The sequence below is a fragment of the Cnephaeus nilssonii genome, assembly GCF_951640355.1.
Source record: "Cnephaeus nilssonii genome assembly, chromosome: 5".
Taxonomy (NCBI): Eukaryota; Metazoa; Chordata; class Mammalia; order Chiroptera; family Vespertilionidae; genus Cnephaeus; species Cnephaeus nilssonii.
The window spans coordinates 104,781,018-104,798,054 of NC_137076.1; the positions used below are offsets into that span (position 1 = coordinate 104,781,018).

Sequence of the window (17,037 nt, forward strand, 5' to 3'; positions counted from 1 at the left end):
TGCCACGTTAGCCACTGAGAATTGGTAGCTCCAAAAAGGACTCTGCACTGTCTGCTGGGCATGCAACATCCACTAGGTCATTTAATAAACATGTCCTGAGTCTGCTCCATGCCAGACCTTCTGCTGGCTGCCGGAGACACAGAGGGAGATCAGGCACAAGGCTTGCCCTCGAGAAACTAACGCACTGACAAGCAGCAGCAATTTAAAAAGGGGGACTCTGTAAGATGCTAGAAGGAGGGCAGTCAGGGAACCAATCTGGAGGAAATGACAGCTGACAGCTAAGTCTCAGAGTCTGCCCAGATGTGGGGAATAAACAGCAGAGCAGGCCCCCTCCCTATGCCCCAGGTCCTTGCAGGAGAGCTGCAGAGGTAAGATTCATGCTTGTGACGCGATAAGAAAGAACAAAACCCCTAAGGCTCTGAACAGGTGTTCTACTTGGAAGTGTTGGAAGATTGAAAAACCAAGGCAGCAGAAGCTGGGGCCATTGAGGGAAGGCTACAGAAATGAAGTAGAAGCCACTTTTGTTCATAAAAATGTCTTCTTAAAGGTCTTTGATCTCTCTTTTCCCCCTACTCTTGCCATAGTCACTTCTGGCTCTACTCTGATTTCTTTTTTTCATTTTAAATTTCCTATTCAAGGAAAACACTCACCTATTCAACATCTTTAGAGCCCGTGCTGAGAGCAAGGCATTCACCTACACCCTGATGGTGGTCACAGTGGTGGGAACGTGTAACGATGACCAAGACATCGTTACACAACCTAACTGAGAAAGTGTGGGATAGGAGTTCCAAACCAAATAGCCGAGGAATGAACTAATTCAGACTAGGAAAGGGGCTGTCCTTCAGGAATGACTTCATCCTTGCAGGTTTGTTCATTCATTTCTTCAGCATTCATTCTCTGATGCCTCCTACCCACAAGGTCCTCTCCTCAAAGAGCCCACAGTTGAGCACAGGTGCCATGATATAAGCAACCATTACAATATACAGTATGGCGATACACAAGCACCAGGGGCACTCAGAGCCCTGGGTGCTCAGAGATAATTCACAAGACACAGTGGGGTAGCTTTTGAACTGAGTCCTAAAGCTAAAAAGGGGTTTACCAGGTGGAGAAGAGAGGAAGGGAAGGGGGAAAGCACTGGGAGTATGTTTGAAACAGCTTGGTGTGGGGCTTTTGGGAGGTGAGGGGGAGTGAGTTTTAAGATTTACAAAGGCCTTGCCCAGCACGGCTCAGTGGTTGAGCTTGGATTCCCCCACAGTGCACATGCCTGGATTGCGGGCTGGATCCCCAATGTGGGGTGTGCAGGAGGCAGCTGATCAATGATTCTCTCTCATCATTGATGTTTCTCTCTCTCCCTCTCCCTTCCTCTCTGAAATTTCTCCCCCCCCCCCCCCCCTCTCTCTCTCTGTAAATTTACAAAGGCCTTGAACACCAAACTTAGGCGAGGTAATGGGCAACCATAGAAGAGATCTGAGCGGGTGAGGGAGGACCACACGATTTTTGTTTTGAAAATGCCCCTCTGCTACAGCGGGTAAGGTGGGCTAGAGGGGGATGGACACCGGGGCTCAGCCACTGGCGGCTCCAGCAGCTGTATCTTTGTGCCCGAAAGGCTGCACCAGACCTAAGCCAGGCCGGGGTGGGGGTGGGATGGGGGTGAAGGGTGAAGGGAGAGTCTGGGACATACGCAGTTCTAGGCACCGTACAGCTGCTGGGAGGACTCCCTCCGGGGCGGAGCTCGGGACAGCACGTGACGCCTGGGGAGCCACCTTTACTGTGGGCAGTCCTTCCGTTCATCCGCGTTTTCAGGGGTCACCACTTCGATACCCAACACCTTGCCCCTTTTCCGTGGCGCTCAAGGAATCTGTTCTCTTCCCCGCATACCCCTCATGCTCCTCCTGCCGAGTGTGGGGGGGGAAGACAGGCAGCGAAGGAGGCCTTTGCCCACCCTAAAGATGGCGACCCGCCGCGCTCACTCCGGGTGGGGGCGGGGTCCGGGCGGCCGGCCTCACTGGGCGAGGCGCTGACGGAAGGGGCGTCTCTGGAGGTAACTTTTCGACCTTCCTGGGCGGGGCCTCTAAGGGGAGGGGCGTGGCCCCGCCGCAATTCTGACAGCGGATTGGTCTCCCAGCAGGTGGGCGGGGCGTCCGCGGCAGCCCGCCCCGCCCTCTGCGAACCGGAAGTGTCTCTCGCTCTTTCCAGCTGGTTGTCATTTCACTCGGCTCGGTCCTCGGGAGAAGGACTCAGCCGCGGCTGCGGGACCCGAGCACCGGGAGGCGGCGGCGGCGGCGGCGGCGCCTGCGGCGACAGCAGAGGAGGAAGAAGGAGAGAAGAAGAAGAGCGAGGCGGAGGCCGCCACGACGACAGCGGGCACTGCGGAACCGGGGTAACGCGACGCTGGCGGCGGCGACGACGACGACGACGACGACGGCCCAGCAACCGTGAGGAGAAACAAAAGCCTTCTAAATTATAGTTAAAAAAAACCAAAAACCTTGGGGGAAAAAGAGAGAGCGCGCCCGGGGGGAAGGCCCGTCTCCTTTAACGACACTGGTGGGGTTTTCCTTGCTTTCCTCCCTGCGGAGAATCGAACTGAGAGAACCGAACAAACCGCCCCTGGGTCCCATGAGGGAACCACACCGCGGAGCCGCCGCGAGGGGAAGAGGCCGAGCCCGCAGGACCTTCCAGGTCGCCCCCGAGGTCCCCGCGCCCCCGGGCCGCCGGCTCGCCCTCGTCCAGTCTCGCTAATCCCTCCCGATCGCGACCCCCTCGGAGGGAGAAACGGGTGTTTCCAGCCCATTTCATGGGGGAGAGGAAGCCGGGGGGAGCCCAAGAACAGCGACCGCAGCGAGATCTGCACCCAGAGCCTCAGGGACAGCCCCCGAGGCCAAAGCTGCACCCCGCGAAGGAGCAGGCACAGGACCCGGAACAGCAGAAGCCTCCCTGCGGTCATCTCCCCATTAGTCGATGCTGATTTCCTCTCCCGCAACCAGGAATTCACCGCCCGCCCCAGATACCCTAATATAATCTATCTATCTATATATATAAATATATAATATATAATGTTCTTAAATTATTCCTGATTTTTTTTAACCAAGCTGCCAAGAAAAGAACGTATTCTCCCCCTCCCCTTTTAGCCCTATTCTAATTTTTATGTGAGTGAATCTAAACTGCTGAGGAAGACCATATGTGATTGTTAAATTATATATATACATATATATATATATTTTTACTCCGCGCAATGCTTATTCTTCTACATCCATAGATGCTTGAGAAGCTGTGTTTTTGTCATTCATGTACATTTTCCTTTGGAAAAACAAAGCGCCTATTTTACTAACCAAAGACTTGATTTTTACCCTCTTCATTTTTATTCCCTCCTAGAAAAAAAGCCCATTTGGATGAGATTTGGGTTGTGTGTTTTTTTAGTGTGGTTTTTTCTTCTTTTTTTTTTTTTTTCAGAGACCAGAATTCCAAATCAGAACTATTTAGGGTGATAAGCTGCAATCTTTGAGCTAGCTATTAATAAGACATTTCAAACAAATATTTTGGGTAGAGGATACAAAGGCGTGAAACATCAGGTTGTCGTGCTTTTATTTTTTACTTTTGTTTTTTTTATTGTAAGATTCTGCTCCTAAAAATAATAAATGGGGGATTACGGGTTTGGAGTGCTAGTGCAAAGCAATACTGGGAATAAATCTGCTTTTCCAGTCCGATTCCACCCGCATCTGCAGCCTCCACACCATCACCAAAATGCCACCCCCAGCCCTGCTGCTTTTATAAATAATAACACAGCTGCCAATGGCAGCAGTGCCGGCTCAGCCTGGCTCTTCCCTGCTCCGGCTACCCACAACATTCAGGATGAGATCTTGGGGTCAGAAAAAGCTAAAAGTCAGCAACAGGAACAGCAGGACCCTTTGGAAAAGCAGCAGCTCTCCCCCGGCCCCAGTCAGGAAGCTGGAATACTGCCTGAAACGGAGAAGGCAAAATCGGAAGAAAATCAAGGGGACACTTCTTCAGAAAACGGCAATGGGAAGGAGAAGATCAGAATCGAATCACCAGTGTTGACAGGGTTTGATTATCAAGAAGCTGCGGGGCTCGGTACGTCCACCCAGCCCCTGACGTCCAGCGCCTCGTCTCTGACTGGCTTCAGTAACTGGTCAGCGGCCATCGCGCCTTCCTCCTCTACAATCATCAACGAAGATGCCAGTTTCTTTCACCAGGGAGGGGTCCCCGCTGCTTCGGCTAATAACGGTGCTCTGTTGTTTCAAAATTTCCCCCATCATGTCAGCCCTGGCTTCGGAGGCAGCTTTTCCCCTCAGATCGGGCCTCTCTCCCAGCACCACCCTCATCATCCTCACTTCCAGCATCATCACAGCCAGCATCAGCAGCAAAGGAGGTCTCCTGCCAGTCCCCACCCCCCACCTTTCACACACAGAAATGCTGCTTTTAACCAGCTGCCTCATTTGGCGAATAATCTTAACAAACCCCCCTCTCCATGGAGCAGCTACCAGAGCCCCTCTCCCACACCCTCTTCTTCCTGGAGCCCGGGAGGTGGTGGATATGGTGGCTGGGGAGGTTCCCAAGGCCGCGATCACCGCAGAGGGCTGAATGGAGGGATAACGCCCCTGAACTCCATCTCGCCTTTGAAGAAAAATTTCGCCAGCAATCACATTCAGCTCCAGAAGTACGCTCGCCCCAGCTCCGCCTTTGCTCCTAAGTCCTGGATGGAAGATAGCTTGAACAGGGCTGACAACATTTTCCCCTTTCCGGTAAGATGGTGTTCCACTAACAGATAAAGATGAATAAGGAAATGGCCTGGTGTAGTATCCAGCTGAGAGAGTTTGAATTGTCCCTGTTCCTATCCGAGCTCTTCTTAGCATGTGAGTTACCAGGCGTTATTTGGGTAGGAGAGGAGTGTAACTTGGGACAAAATATTCAGCTGTTTCTTGGGTAAATTCCTCATTGTAATCTTATTGTATGACTTGGCATAATTAATACCAGGTAGCTGGCTAGTGATGTCGTAATTATTAACTAATACCTTTCTAGCCTGACAAGAGAATCAGGGTTAGTTTTTCCCTACTTATTTACATGCAGTACATAATGTAAAGATATCTTTTGCTGTGGAAACTGCTGAGCATTTTCTACCTATATGCAGTAACTATATAACCAAAAAAATTCCTTTTTCTCCACTGTAAGGTGGCAAGTCACTGAAAACCAACCCTTAAATTGTAGTTTTCTCACGCTTGCATTTTACACCTGGAAGCTCTCTGAACCATGCGGTGTGAACAGTCTGAACTCATTAATTTCCTTTGAAACCTCCGCAGTTTCTGGCCTGCCTTGTGTCAGCAAGGATTGCTAGAGAAATGATCTAAGTGTTTTCTTCATGCTCATGTATTTGTGAGTACTATGAAACTGTAGATCTCAGAGTGACTCTTTTATGATGCCTTTCACCCATTTGTTTATTTTCCAATGTTAACACTAGGGGTGTAGTTAATTAAACCATGCCTAAAAATAGATCCAGGCCAGGATCACTTGTCTTTCTGCCACCGGTGTATCCTTATTCTGCAAGACTCACATTGTTTGATGTTTCTGAATTAATGAGCAGCCGGTCTAGCTGATAGATATGAGATAAGGGGAATTTCATAGTTAATTGAACATCAGATGCCCCACTAAATTTGTATATTTTGGGGGTATGATCATTTATGTGTTCAGGAAATTTATATGAGATAATAAACTAACATTTAATCAGTCCTCACAACAACCTCACAAGGTAAGTTCAATTATTATCCCATTTTACAGATGAAAAAATTGATTATCAGAAAGATATAACTTTCCTAAGAGCACACAGCATAAGAGTACAAACTCTAGGTTAAAAAAACAAGGATTAAAAATATACCTGTATACACACATGCTTATACATACACATGTGTTGTACGTAGAGAATTATATTAGATCTCTTTCTGCAAGGGCTAAAACAGATTACATGAAGAATTATCTGTTTTAATTAGTAGTTTACTTAGTGTCGGGGGATGTTTGCTAAGAAAACACTGTGTCATTCCAAGGAATGAAATATAACCTCTTTAAGAATTCAGGTGTAATGGTTAGAATGTATCTTAAAATATTTGGTTAAATTTAGTTTTAGATTCTTTAAAAACAATTTTTTGCCTAAGGATCAAAAAGCTCTATTGGCTTCTGTTTTTAGAAAGAGATTTTACTCAGACCAAAGGGAGCAATTATTGTGTTTCAATGGTCAGGTAAAAGGCCGTTAAGACATTGACAATCTCATGAAGTCTAGTTTTAAAAAGTTGCTTTTGACATTCCTTTGAACATAGATTTAAGGGAAATTCAATGCAAAGTTAACTGTTATGAGTTACTCATATATTATAGCTAATTTAAAAAAATCTAGGTGGCATTTTATATATTTTAACTGGATTAAGATGGGCTCAGAATTGAATATTGAATACACTATTCTTTTTTATTTTGCTACTATACACTAACAGAATGACCTCAAGGTTTATTTTCCATTCTCAGTTTACTAACTTTGATAAAGGTTTGCTTTGGGAAAATAAAAATTTCAGAAAATGAATAAACAACATGTGTGCACATGAATAATATTTTTATGGAGCTAATGGAATGTGGTTAACAAGTGAAATCTTTTCCATCAGATGGTTTCTATTAAGATGGTTTCTGAAATAATAAAATAGGCTAGGATTGATACTAAAATATATTGCTAGAAACTAACTCATTCCTTGGAATTGTCTCTTAAGCTGAGGATGGGAAAAAGGAGTCAATATACCTGGCTCAAATATGGTAGGATTAGAAAGTAAATTGCTGATTTCTCCTCACCATCCCCACAATTTTTTAGAGAGATTGAGGAGAGAGTGTGTAAGAGAGAAGGAGAGCAAGCACGCACGCGCACACGCATGAGTATGCAGGCTCCAGCATTGGGGTGATTTGAAAGTCACAATAAAAATAAGTGATTTGAAAAAAATCTTTATAACAAATTCCTAATTGGGTTTTGAAAATATCATAAGAAGTTAGTAAACTGACTGCTGTGGTGCTTACTGGAATGAATGCAGTTCTGTGTGTTTGTTTTAACAAGAATTCTTTTGAATTAGTTATTTGGCACAGAAAGTTTTGAATTGATATGAATTGGATAAATTTGATATGAAAAAACTTGAAGGGACATTTATTTGACTGGGAGCCAGGAGACCTATGTTGTGGTCTTGGCCCTATCAGTCGGTATCATAGCATTGGGGGGGACTCAGTTTCTTTATAAAATGTGGGGGGTGACGTAGGCGATTTCTAAGTTTCTTTTGATCCTAAAGCAAAGTAAGCTACTGTGGAATTTACCTCCACAATCCACTCTTTAAAAACAAAACAAAACCCACCACTACTCTCTTATTTAAATTTATTTCTTTGAGCACTATTAATTTTAGGAAAGAAATTTTATAGATATTAGTAATTTAGTTTCAATTGCTATTCCTTAGGTGTAAGAGAGATCTTTAAACTTACCACAGACATTACAGGATAGAGCTACTTTATAACATTGGTATCCAATCAAAGACTAGCATGGTATTGTTTTTGAAAGGAAATAATCTACCTGAAATGTAACTAATACTAGACAATGTTTATCAGAATAGTTTTTTTATTTGTTTAATGCAGGTTTGAGTACCATATAGTGAATTAAAAATAATGGTAACATTTTTAATGAGGTGTTTTTGGTTTGGTTTTGTTTTTTGTTTTTTGGCCAATCTTAACCTTCTCTTTTATCCATGTTTATGAAGCAGGAGCACAGGTTCCAAATATGTGAATAATCTTCCAGATAACTGATATGCCAAAACATTGTATTTTGGGATATTTTGTATTAAAATTTGTTTCTAAGTTTTGCTTAACTTAAAGTTTTCATTGTGTGAATTCAGATAACATTCCTCAAGTCTAGTTTTCAGATACAACTAAATTTAACATATATTTAATAATAGCTAACATGTCTACGATATTCTAAGTGTTTTACATGTATAAACTCATCTAATTCATTCAACAATCATACAAGGTAGAAATTATTATTATTATTACTATTCACACATAAAATTTGGCTCTTACCTGTTATACTGCAGTGCCTCTTCACATAGACCTGATACAGGTGGGAGGGAAGGGGTGGAGTAAGGAAATGCCTCCCAGAAGCAAGTAAGATGAGAGGAACCTTTTTACAGAGAATAATTGACACATGCTGCTCTAAAGCTGATTACAGATAACATTTTGAAAGTAGGAAATAATAGAATATATTTATCAACTTTTAAATGTTAAACTTCGTATTCAAATCAACCTTTTTTTCTTCGTTTTTATTACATACTAGAGGCCCGATGCACGAAATTTGTGCAAGAGTAGGCCTTCCTTCCCGTGGCTGCTGGCACCAGCTTCCCTCTGGCACCAGAGACCCGGGCTTCCCTCGCAGCCCCGACTTCGTCCGGAAGGTTGCCCAGAAGGACGTCTGATCTAATTAGCATATTACTCTTTTATTATTATAGATTACATACCAGGCACTGAAATAGGTGCTTTTACATACGTTATCTCACTTCCTATGTGAGATTTCTCAGCCCGTGAGGTCTGGTTTTATTGTCCCAATTTCAAAATGAAGAAACAGGATCCATATTCATGTGACTACAGACGTGATTTGACCTTTACATTAACGGGGGTGGGGGGAAGGGGAAATCCCCGTCCTACAAGCACATCCTGGAATTCTGATGTCCAAACCAAATAGTATGTTGGGGCACCGCCAATAATTGTATTTGACTATAGCATTTCTTTGGGGGGTGCCTAGATCATCTGCCCTATACAAAAGTTAAAGGGGAATTGTGTAGTATCTATTCTCATACTCTCTTATCTTCAGCTCAGTTATGTTCCCATCTCCATTAGCTAAGAACCAGGAAGTAGGCAGAAAAGAAAAGGGGACAAAATCTGTCACAAAGATTGATTGATAGGACTTAGAGATTATTTGCTCTGACTACAGACACAGTCACCATGGATTTGTTTTCTTAACCAGGCAAATAATTCATGTCACTTTAATAGTTCTCCTTGGGTTGTCAATTTATTGATCCTTAAAATTATAAATGCCATCTTATATTTTAAAACAGAAAGTGTACTGTGCTGCTTCAGTTCTAAAAGTCATGGTGAATTATTAAATTGTCTAAAGTGCAACCTCATTACATTTTTTATTTTTAATATAGTTTTAAGACAAGTCTTTGCATAGGAAACTTTGATTTTGTATTAATTTATACAAGAAGAGGGGAAACTAATATTTTCACTGTAAATTCCAGCAAAATTGAGATACTGGAAAAACTTTGGGAAAAGCCTACCAGATCTAATTTTATATCTTCTTGTAGAAAGCTTTTTAACTAGGTGTAATTGCTTTCCTGATGGAATAGAATTTGGGTTGGGTAGAGTTTTTGATTATATTTTGTTGTTGTCTTTAGAGAAGCCATGGAATATGATCAACACATTGTTCCAGCATCTTTCAGGAAAACACTTGTTTATTGCAAGCCTACTGATTGTGTTTTTTGCTAATTGCAACTAGAAAGATGCTTACTTACTGAGCTCATGAGTTTATGCTTTTGAGAATAATCCTTATTGGTGTTCATGAGAAAGAAATGGAAAGGCAGTCTTAACATTCACATATGTCTACATTGAATTTTAAAGTCTAAATTTATTTTTCTTGGGACTGTTCTCTATGTTGCTAGAAGGAAAATAAGCTGGAAGATCCGCCATCACATTTTTTCAGCACTCTATTATTGTACCTTAGTTTTTTGCCCCATCACAGATAACATAACATGTGTAATGTGTTTCTCTTTAAGGCAGTGAGCCCATAACTTTAGCATTTATCTTAATTTTTCCTGCTAAAACTCATTTTATATTTAATGGTCCAGAGAAAATTTTTCTTGCAGAAATTAAGGTATATTTTTACCATGATAAGTTTATAGCAATATGTAATTTGTTTACTTCAAATTTAGTGTTTTATATTATTGAAACAGAAGGAGTTCCACTTTCAGGTTTTCAGAAAATTCTTAATAGATAGAAAGATAAAGGTATTGATCCTATTTTTAATCAGTTTCTGAAGGTGAAACTTGAATAATTACTGAGAAAGGCTATTTTGTGAGTCCAGAAATGTAGCAGAGTGAAGCATGGGCTCTGGGTCCAGCCTTAAGTTTGACTCTAAACTCTAACTATCTGTGTGACCTTGAGCAAATTGCTGAAATTCAGGAAGACAGTCCTTATCAAGGTAATACCTGACAGTGAAGGCTTACTGTGAGGTCCCTTGAATTTTTTTTTAAATTTAAAACATAGATCTCTAATATTGAATTAAATTATGAAATTAAAATAATTACAAATATAGCGTGGGCATCTGTGAATGGTTCAAATAGTCCTTGGTATTGCTTATTTTATTACATAGGTTTTACTTCTCAGAGAGCTCCTTTTGGGTGAACTAAATGCAACCCAAGACAGATAATACAGAATTATTAAATTATTATTAGCAGAATTATTAAATTTATTGAAAAGAAGTTTTATAGTTGTATATTCCCTAAACTCCCTAAACTTTCATTAGTGTTGGTAGCCTGTATCTTTCAGTATTTTGAAATATTTTACCAAATTTGTTATTTTAAGAAATTTGAAACATTTGTATATATTACAGAAAATGATATTTTAATGAAGAATTTGTGATTTCTTTTCTTTTTTTTTTTTTTTTTTGCTAAGAGTATATTTTAGCATTTATCCTGGAATTGAGTTTTGGTTTTCATATTTTTATTAATTTACTTATAAAGCACCTGCTATGTTGTGGTCTAAACATAGGACTAAATATATAATAAAAATTATTTTGATTTGGTTTATTTAATATATTTTTTATTTGTGCTAATCTTTGAGTGATACTGAGCAAACATTTTTTTTTTTTCCATTATAAACAAGCTAGAGGCCCGATGTGCAAGAGTAGGACTTCGCAGCCGCGGCTGCCGTGGCTGCCTCGGCCCTCGCAGGCCCTCGCAGCCCCGGCTTCGTCCAGAAGGTCGTCCACTGTTCAGCCATTCGGTCAATTTGCATATTATGCTTTTATTACTATAGATTAGCAACTAGCCCAAATAATTTCCTTTTATTGCAATCCATGAGCTGTTTAAAGTAAACTAACATTCAACTTTAGGTATAACAAAAACAATGTATAAATGGCATTTCTAAATATTTTATTAATGGTCACATTTACAAATATGTACTTGTACAAGCTTCCTTGTACACAGATGTGCTTATTTAAGTTTGGTGGCAAAAAGGTACCACAAAAGGCAGACGTGAACCTATGGGTAGCAGAATGCAGGTCCCATTGCCTGTCAAAGAAACACTCCATCAGCCACTTACAGGTGCTCTCTCATGTGTACAAAGTTTAAAGTCTTAAGCTGAACAAGTGCTTTTCATATTGTAGAGTAATTAGGTTGGGCAATTTCTGTTTGCTGAATATTTACCAGACATATCCCAATCATAATTCCGCAGTATTACATATTTGAGAGCCATATTTATATTTAAAGATTACATAACTTACTTTTAGTAATAGTTCTTCCAGGTGTTTTTTAGGATTGCATCAAATGCTAGTCAGTGAAATAGCTGCTGTCTGTAAGAACCTTAGAAAAACAAAACCCAATATGAGAATGATGCTACTCAGAAAAATCTAATTATAGTATGGAACTCAGATCTTGGTTCCAAATATGGCTCTGACACTTTCTAGCTGTGTGATTGAGGGCGAGCCGCTCAACCATCCTGATCTTTCATTTTCTCATTTCTTTTGTCTGGTTTTCTTGAGGATAAAATGAAATATGTCTCATGTTTAGCTTTCAGAATATTCTGTTGTTATAAGAAAGCAAATCATCAGAAAGATGAATTCAGAATCTTGCAAATAGCACATTTTCTTAAAATGTGAAAAACATTGTATAATGGGCATGTGGTAAAGGGAGCTTAATTTTAAGGAAAAATTTTATAAACTGAACTGTAATTTTTAAAAATAAAGTTACTATAGTTAAATAATAATGGGAAACAGCCTAGATGATGCCTTCATTCTGAAAAATTTAGTGACCAACTATTTTTTCCCCCTCTGAGTAAAGTTTTCCCCCATGCCTTTTAAATTTACTATGGAAAAATTTAAGCATATTCAATAGTAGACAAAATAGAGCAAACCCCTGTGTACATGTCACCTGGCTTCACCAATGATCAACTCCTGGACAGTCCTCTTCCCTCTATCTTCCTAACCCTTTCCCTCCCTTTCATGTTATTTTGACGAAGGTCCCAGGTATTATATCATTTCATTTATAAATCATTTAGTCTATGTTTCTAAAAGATAAGGAGCTTTTTGCCCCTTAAAAACAAAAAGCAAAAAATGTTTTTCTTTAGTTATTTTTAAAAGAAAGATAGGAACTAAAGCAAGGCCCATATTTGTGTTGCATCTGCTCAGCCTGTTTCATCACTCAACCTGGTGCTCATCTTTAAGAAAACCACCTTCAGGGCAGAGAAGGATGCTGGTGGTCACATGGCATCACCAAAAAAGAGATCCAGCAGACACACCAAAACACCAGCCGGTGACCAACAATTTGGGATGAGCTTGGCCAGTTTTCCTCTCTCAGCCTTCCCTGAGGTTCAGGCTTCTTTTAATCCACAAATGTTAGATGGTTCCAGAGGTCCCTGGGAGGGCTTGCCTGCCCAGGCAAGCATGCTCCTTCTCCATATGAAGTGTGAAGTCTGGTGACCTCTCACTCTGTGCCTGAGTGTTGAGAAGTCCCTTCTGCTTCGGAGACTCAGGAGAAGTAAGGACGGTGGGGGGGGGAGCTGTGAGGACCCAGAGAGGCTGACCTTGGGCACAGGCTGCTTTGTGACAATTGCTGTCAAGGCTCATAAAAGAGAAGAGCTGACGTGGGTTACAAGCCCTGTAGGACACAAGCCTCGCTTATGAATAAAGAGTGCCTGTGGGTGACTGTTCTCTCTGTGACTGTGGACCCTGATCAGGCCAGGCCGACATGGAGCAGAGGAGCTCTGGCAGCCAGCAGGCAGCGCGATAGAGGAGTGGCCAGAAGGGCGCTCATTACTTCATTTCTTAGGGAAGAATCTTAGTAGTATTACCTACTTCCTTTAATGACCTCTTGCCCTGAATAGCTTATTAGGAAGGATATACCATATACTGATATTTTGGGGTTTATAGATTTTGGATCTCTATGAAAATGGACTACAGGAAATATCACAGAAGAGCCGAATTATTCAGATACAAACAATACCGCATTGACAATGCTCGATTGAGGCTCTCTTACCATTGCACCAGAGAGAAGGGGCAGAGGGAATAGTTCCTGAAAGGGTCTACTGACTGCGGGCATTGTGCACAGGTGGTCGCAGGCCTGATCTCAGTTCTCCTCACCACAACTTCATAAGGAAGGTGTGATCCTCACTTTGCTGATGGAATCAAGTTTCAGAGACAACTGCAGGGTCAAGATCACTTGTTTAGTAAGAGGTGATTTAGCGCAGGTCTTGGAATGGATTTTAATTACTTCCCTCTGCCAGGCAAGGTGAGAACAAATAGTCAGTAGAAAAAGGGGGACTATTGATCCAGGAACTGAGTAATCAAGTCAAGAATGCCAGTCTATTTTTTTAATACAGTTAAATGGTGACAAGAAATGTTTACCTCTTTAAGGATTTCTAATGCTCAAAATGAGTGTGGTTTCTTTAGTGAAGGTGGAATAAAAAATGTTCTCAAAGGCTTTCTGGAGAGATCTGGTTTGTCAGTTCACATGGGAGCGAATGGAGCTATTGTTCCAATGAGGGTAATACATCGAGGACATTCAATCCTTTGCTCTGTAAGACTCTTGGCCTTCATTATAAAATGGTCATAATGAGAAAGTACTGACTAAGGAAGGAACCTGCTTAGAAATGTGAGATGCTACTAAATGTGCAGGCCAGACTTCACTGCTTACAGTGTGACTTTGAGGACAATTAGGTAACTTCTCATAGCTTCACTTGCCTAAAATGGGGATGATAATAGTACCCACCTCATATGATGATTGTGAGGAACTGATTTATGTAAATGATACATAATTCATGTAATATGCACAACACTGAGCCAGGAGGAACAAGTTAGCCACCTTTATATGGGTGGAGACGATGGATTTACTGTATGTTACACATGTGCTACAATCTGTGATTGTGGGCATGAGTGGATCTCGCAGTCCACGGGGGAGATAGCCATAGAGAGCTTGTCAGTATCACGCAGGATGTCAGCATGCTAAGGGAGACACGGGGAAAGGGGACTTGTGCCTGCACAAGAATGTGTGGGTTATCTGGAGGTGGAATCTTGAAAGTTGACCATATAGTCAACTTTTAATTTCTTTATTCGTAATTGATTTTAGAGAGAGGAAGGGAGAGGAGAGAGAGAGAGAAACATCCATGTGAGAAAGAAACATCCATTAGTTGCCTCCCACACACGCCCTGACCCTGGATTGAACCCACAATCTAGGTATCTTGACAGGGAATCAAGCCTGCCACCTTTTGGTATACAAGATGATGCTCCAACCAACTGAGCCACCCAGCCAGGGCCATACAGTCAATGTCTGTGGGCTTAAATATTTAATCCAAGAAGAATATTTACATTTTGGAAAATCTCGGATTAAAACTCATAGTTACCGTTAATTAACTATAGGCTTTACTGGCATCTCTAACTTCCTGTTTATTTAGGTACCTTTTTGACACACTGGCATAGACTTTACTTTCAAAACAAAATATTTTCCTTTCCCTTCTTCACCAGGGAAAATTTAAGCCAGAAAGAGAAACTTCCACAGGCCAGTACAGATACATAGCAGTCTGAGAAGTGTCCACAGTGATATCTGTCTTTATAGGAATAGAATGAGTCAAGGGAGTAGCTGAATTTTGTCTTGCTTCTTTTTTCTTTAATATATGTGTGTTTTTTAATTGATTTTGGAGAGGGAGAGAGAAATAGAAACATCAGTGATAAAAAATCATTGATCAGCTGCCTCCTGCACTGGGGATCGAGCCCAGAACTCGGGCATGTGCCCTTGACCAGAATCGAACCTGGGACCCTTCAGTCCGCAAGTCGACGCTCTAGCCACTGAGCCAAACCGGCTAGGGCTGTCTTGCTTCTTAATGATGTGGCTACATGCAGTTAATTGTATTTTATGTTTTAGACCCAGTCTAGTATGCCGAAACATATTAACTCAAGTATAAAAGAGAGAAGAGTCAGTAATAGAATGGTCATGCCGTGGTGGTTGATTTGTTGAAATTGATTGTCATTTGTTTTCAAGTTATGACCATAGAGAGTGGAACAAAGGGCATTGTTTTAGGTTTTGAGAGCAAAGCACTTCTGTTCATATGGAAATGGTTTAGGTGGAGTATTTAAGCTCAATTGTGTCATGACTGGTCACCAGGATATAAGCTACAAATCACACCTCCAACTACCTAACGAAGTTAACCTGTTCAATGGAATTGCTTACCTCAGTGGTCCTCAAAGTGTGGTAGTCCTTAGCTTCACTTGAAGACTTGTTAGAAATGTGAATTCTTGAACCCTACCCAGAGCTCTGAAAGATAAACTTGGGGGTAGACCCAGTCTCCATGTTTTGACAAGACCTCCAGATGATTATGATGTTCTCTCAAGTCTGAGAAGCACTGGCTTAGATTATCCATCTGAACATTAACAACAACAACAAAACCCCAAACCACGAATGATGATTTTGGTTTGTGGCCCTAATTGAATCTAGTTCTTTCTGATAGTAATAGACCACGTGGTTTGTGTGCTTCTTGTGGCTACTTCTGGAATGTTGTGAAAAGCCATGTCTTGTCATCAGTTACATGCTGATATAGGTCTTCCTATTTTGCCATGGCAAGTCTATTCAGATGTGCATAATAAAGGGATGGGTCCTGCCTGCTCTTTGAAATACTATTTTTTTTTTCAGAAGGTTATTTTTTTATCAACTTTGATTTTCAAAGTGACTTGTATGATTTTTCCTTTAGGAATTATTCTGTGAAGTAGAGATAGCAGAAATTGAAACCAATCAGTTACTGACATGCAGTTCCATATATTAAATATAACAATTAAGGTTACAAAGTAAAATGAGGTCTAAGCATTGTAACCAAGTTTGCTTTGCTGAGCCTTGAAAATAATTGATGCTCTTTTATTTTCATTCATGATTATTAAGCTACATTTTCTATCATCATAAGGCTTAGTTTCTCCTTCAGATTCTGCCTCTACTTTTACCTGATATTGATAAAATTATTAATCACTCTAAGCTTCAGTTTCTTCATCTGTGAAATGGGACAATAACTGAAAATTGTATAGGATTTTTGTGAGTAATAAATAAGACTAGACATGTAAAGCATTAGAGCTAGATAAATGCTAGCTGCCGATATTATTATTATTATTATTATTATTATTATTATTACTATTACTACCACTTCTACTCCCGTGGTTAGCAGTGGATAACCTAGAGATACCTTTGTGATGGGTCACTAATTTATGCACCACATCTGTCTGTCATCTCAACAGGGGAGGGGAAGATAAGGCTTCTCCTTCTCTTCCTATGTTTTTAGTATCGCTGATATCATTCTAGATTACTCTTATATATTTTGTTATTTCTTTCAGTTAATGAGTAATATTTGAGTGCCTACTGTTTGTCTGACACTAGCCAGCACATTCCTGCCCCCTGGACCCTTACAGCAGAGTGTCTCATTTATTCAAATGCATGTCTTAATTAGTGTGGTCCTTTGACTGCCATGACCATTACCTCATCCAAGGAAGCACTGCCTACTTTGGAGTGAAACTTGGACTTGACTCCTGATTAAACTGCTGAACTATGCAATGTCCTATCTGTGCAGTAGACTGTGGCTTTTCCTTAGTCTTAGTTTTTATTATTAAAATGTGAATAACAGAACATACGTTATAAGGAGGTTTGAAAATTAATTAAGATAGTATTAATAAAGTGCCTAGAATAAGGTTGGTACTTAGTAGATGCTCAATAAAGGGTAGTT

The 17,037-nt window shown here is 41.0% G+C and overlaps 1 protein-coding gene across 2 annotated transcripts in view; it reads left to right on the forward strand.

The window, feature by feature from the left end:
* The first annotated feature begins 2,204 nt into the window (after positions 1 to 2,204).
* Positions 2,205 to 17,037, forward strand: part of CPEB4 (cytoplasmic polyadenylation element binding protein 4) — a 55,141-nt gene continuing 40,308 nt past the window's right edge. For both annotated transcript variants that reach the window (XM_079772195.1, XM_079772196.1), the window contains exon 1: positions 2,205 to 4,760. In XM_079772195.1, coding sequence (XP_079628321.1) covers positions 3,636 to 4,760 — 1,125 coding nt within the window. In that variant the 5' untranslated portion in view covers positions 2,205 to 3,635. The remainder of the gene's footprint in view (positions 4,761 to 17,037) is intronic.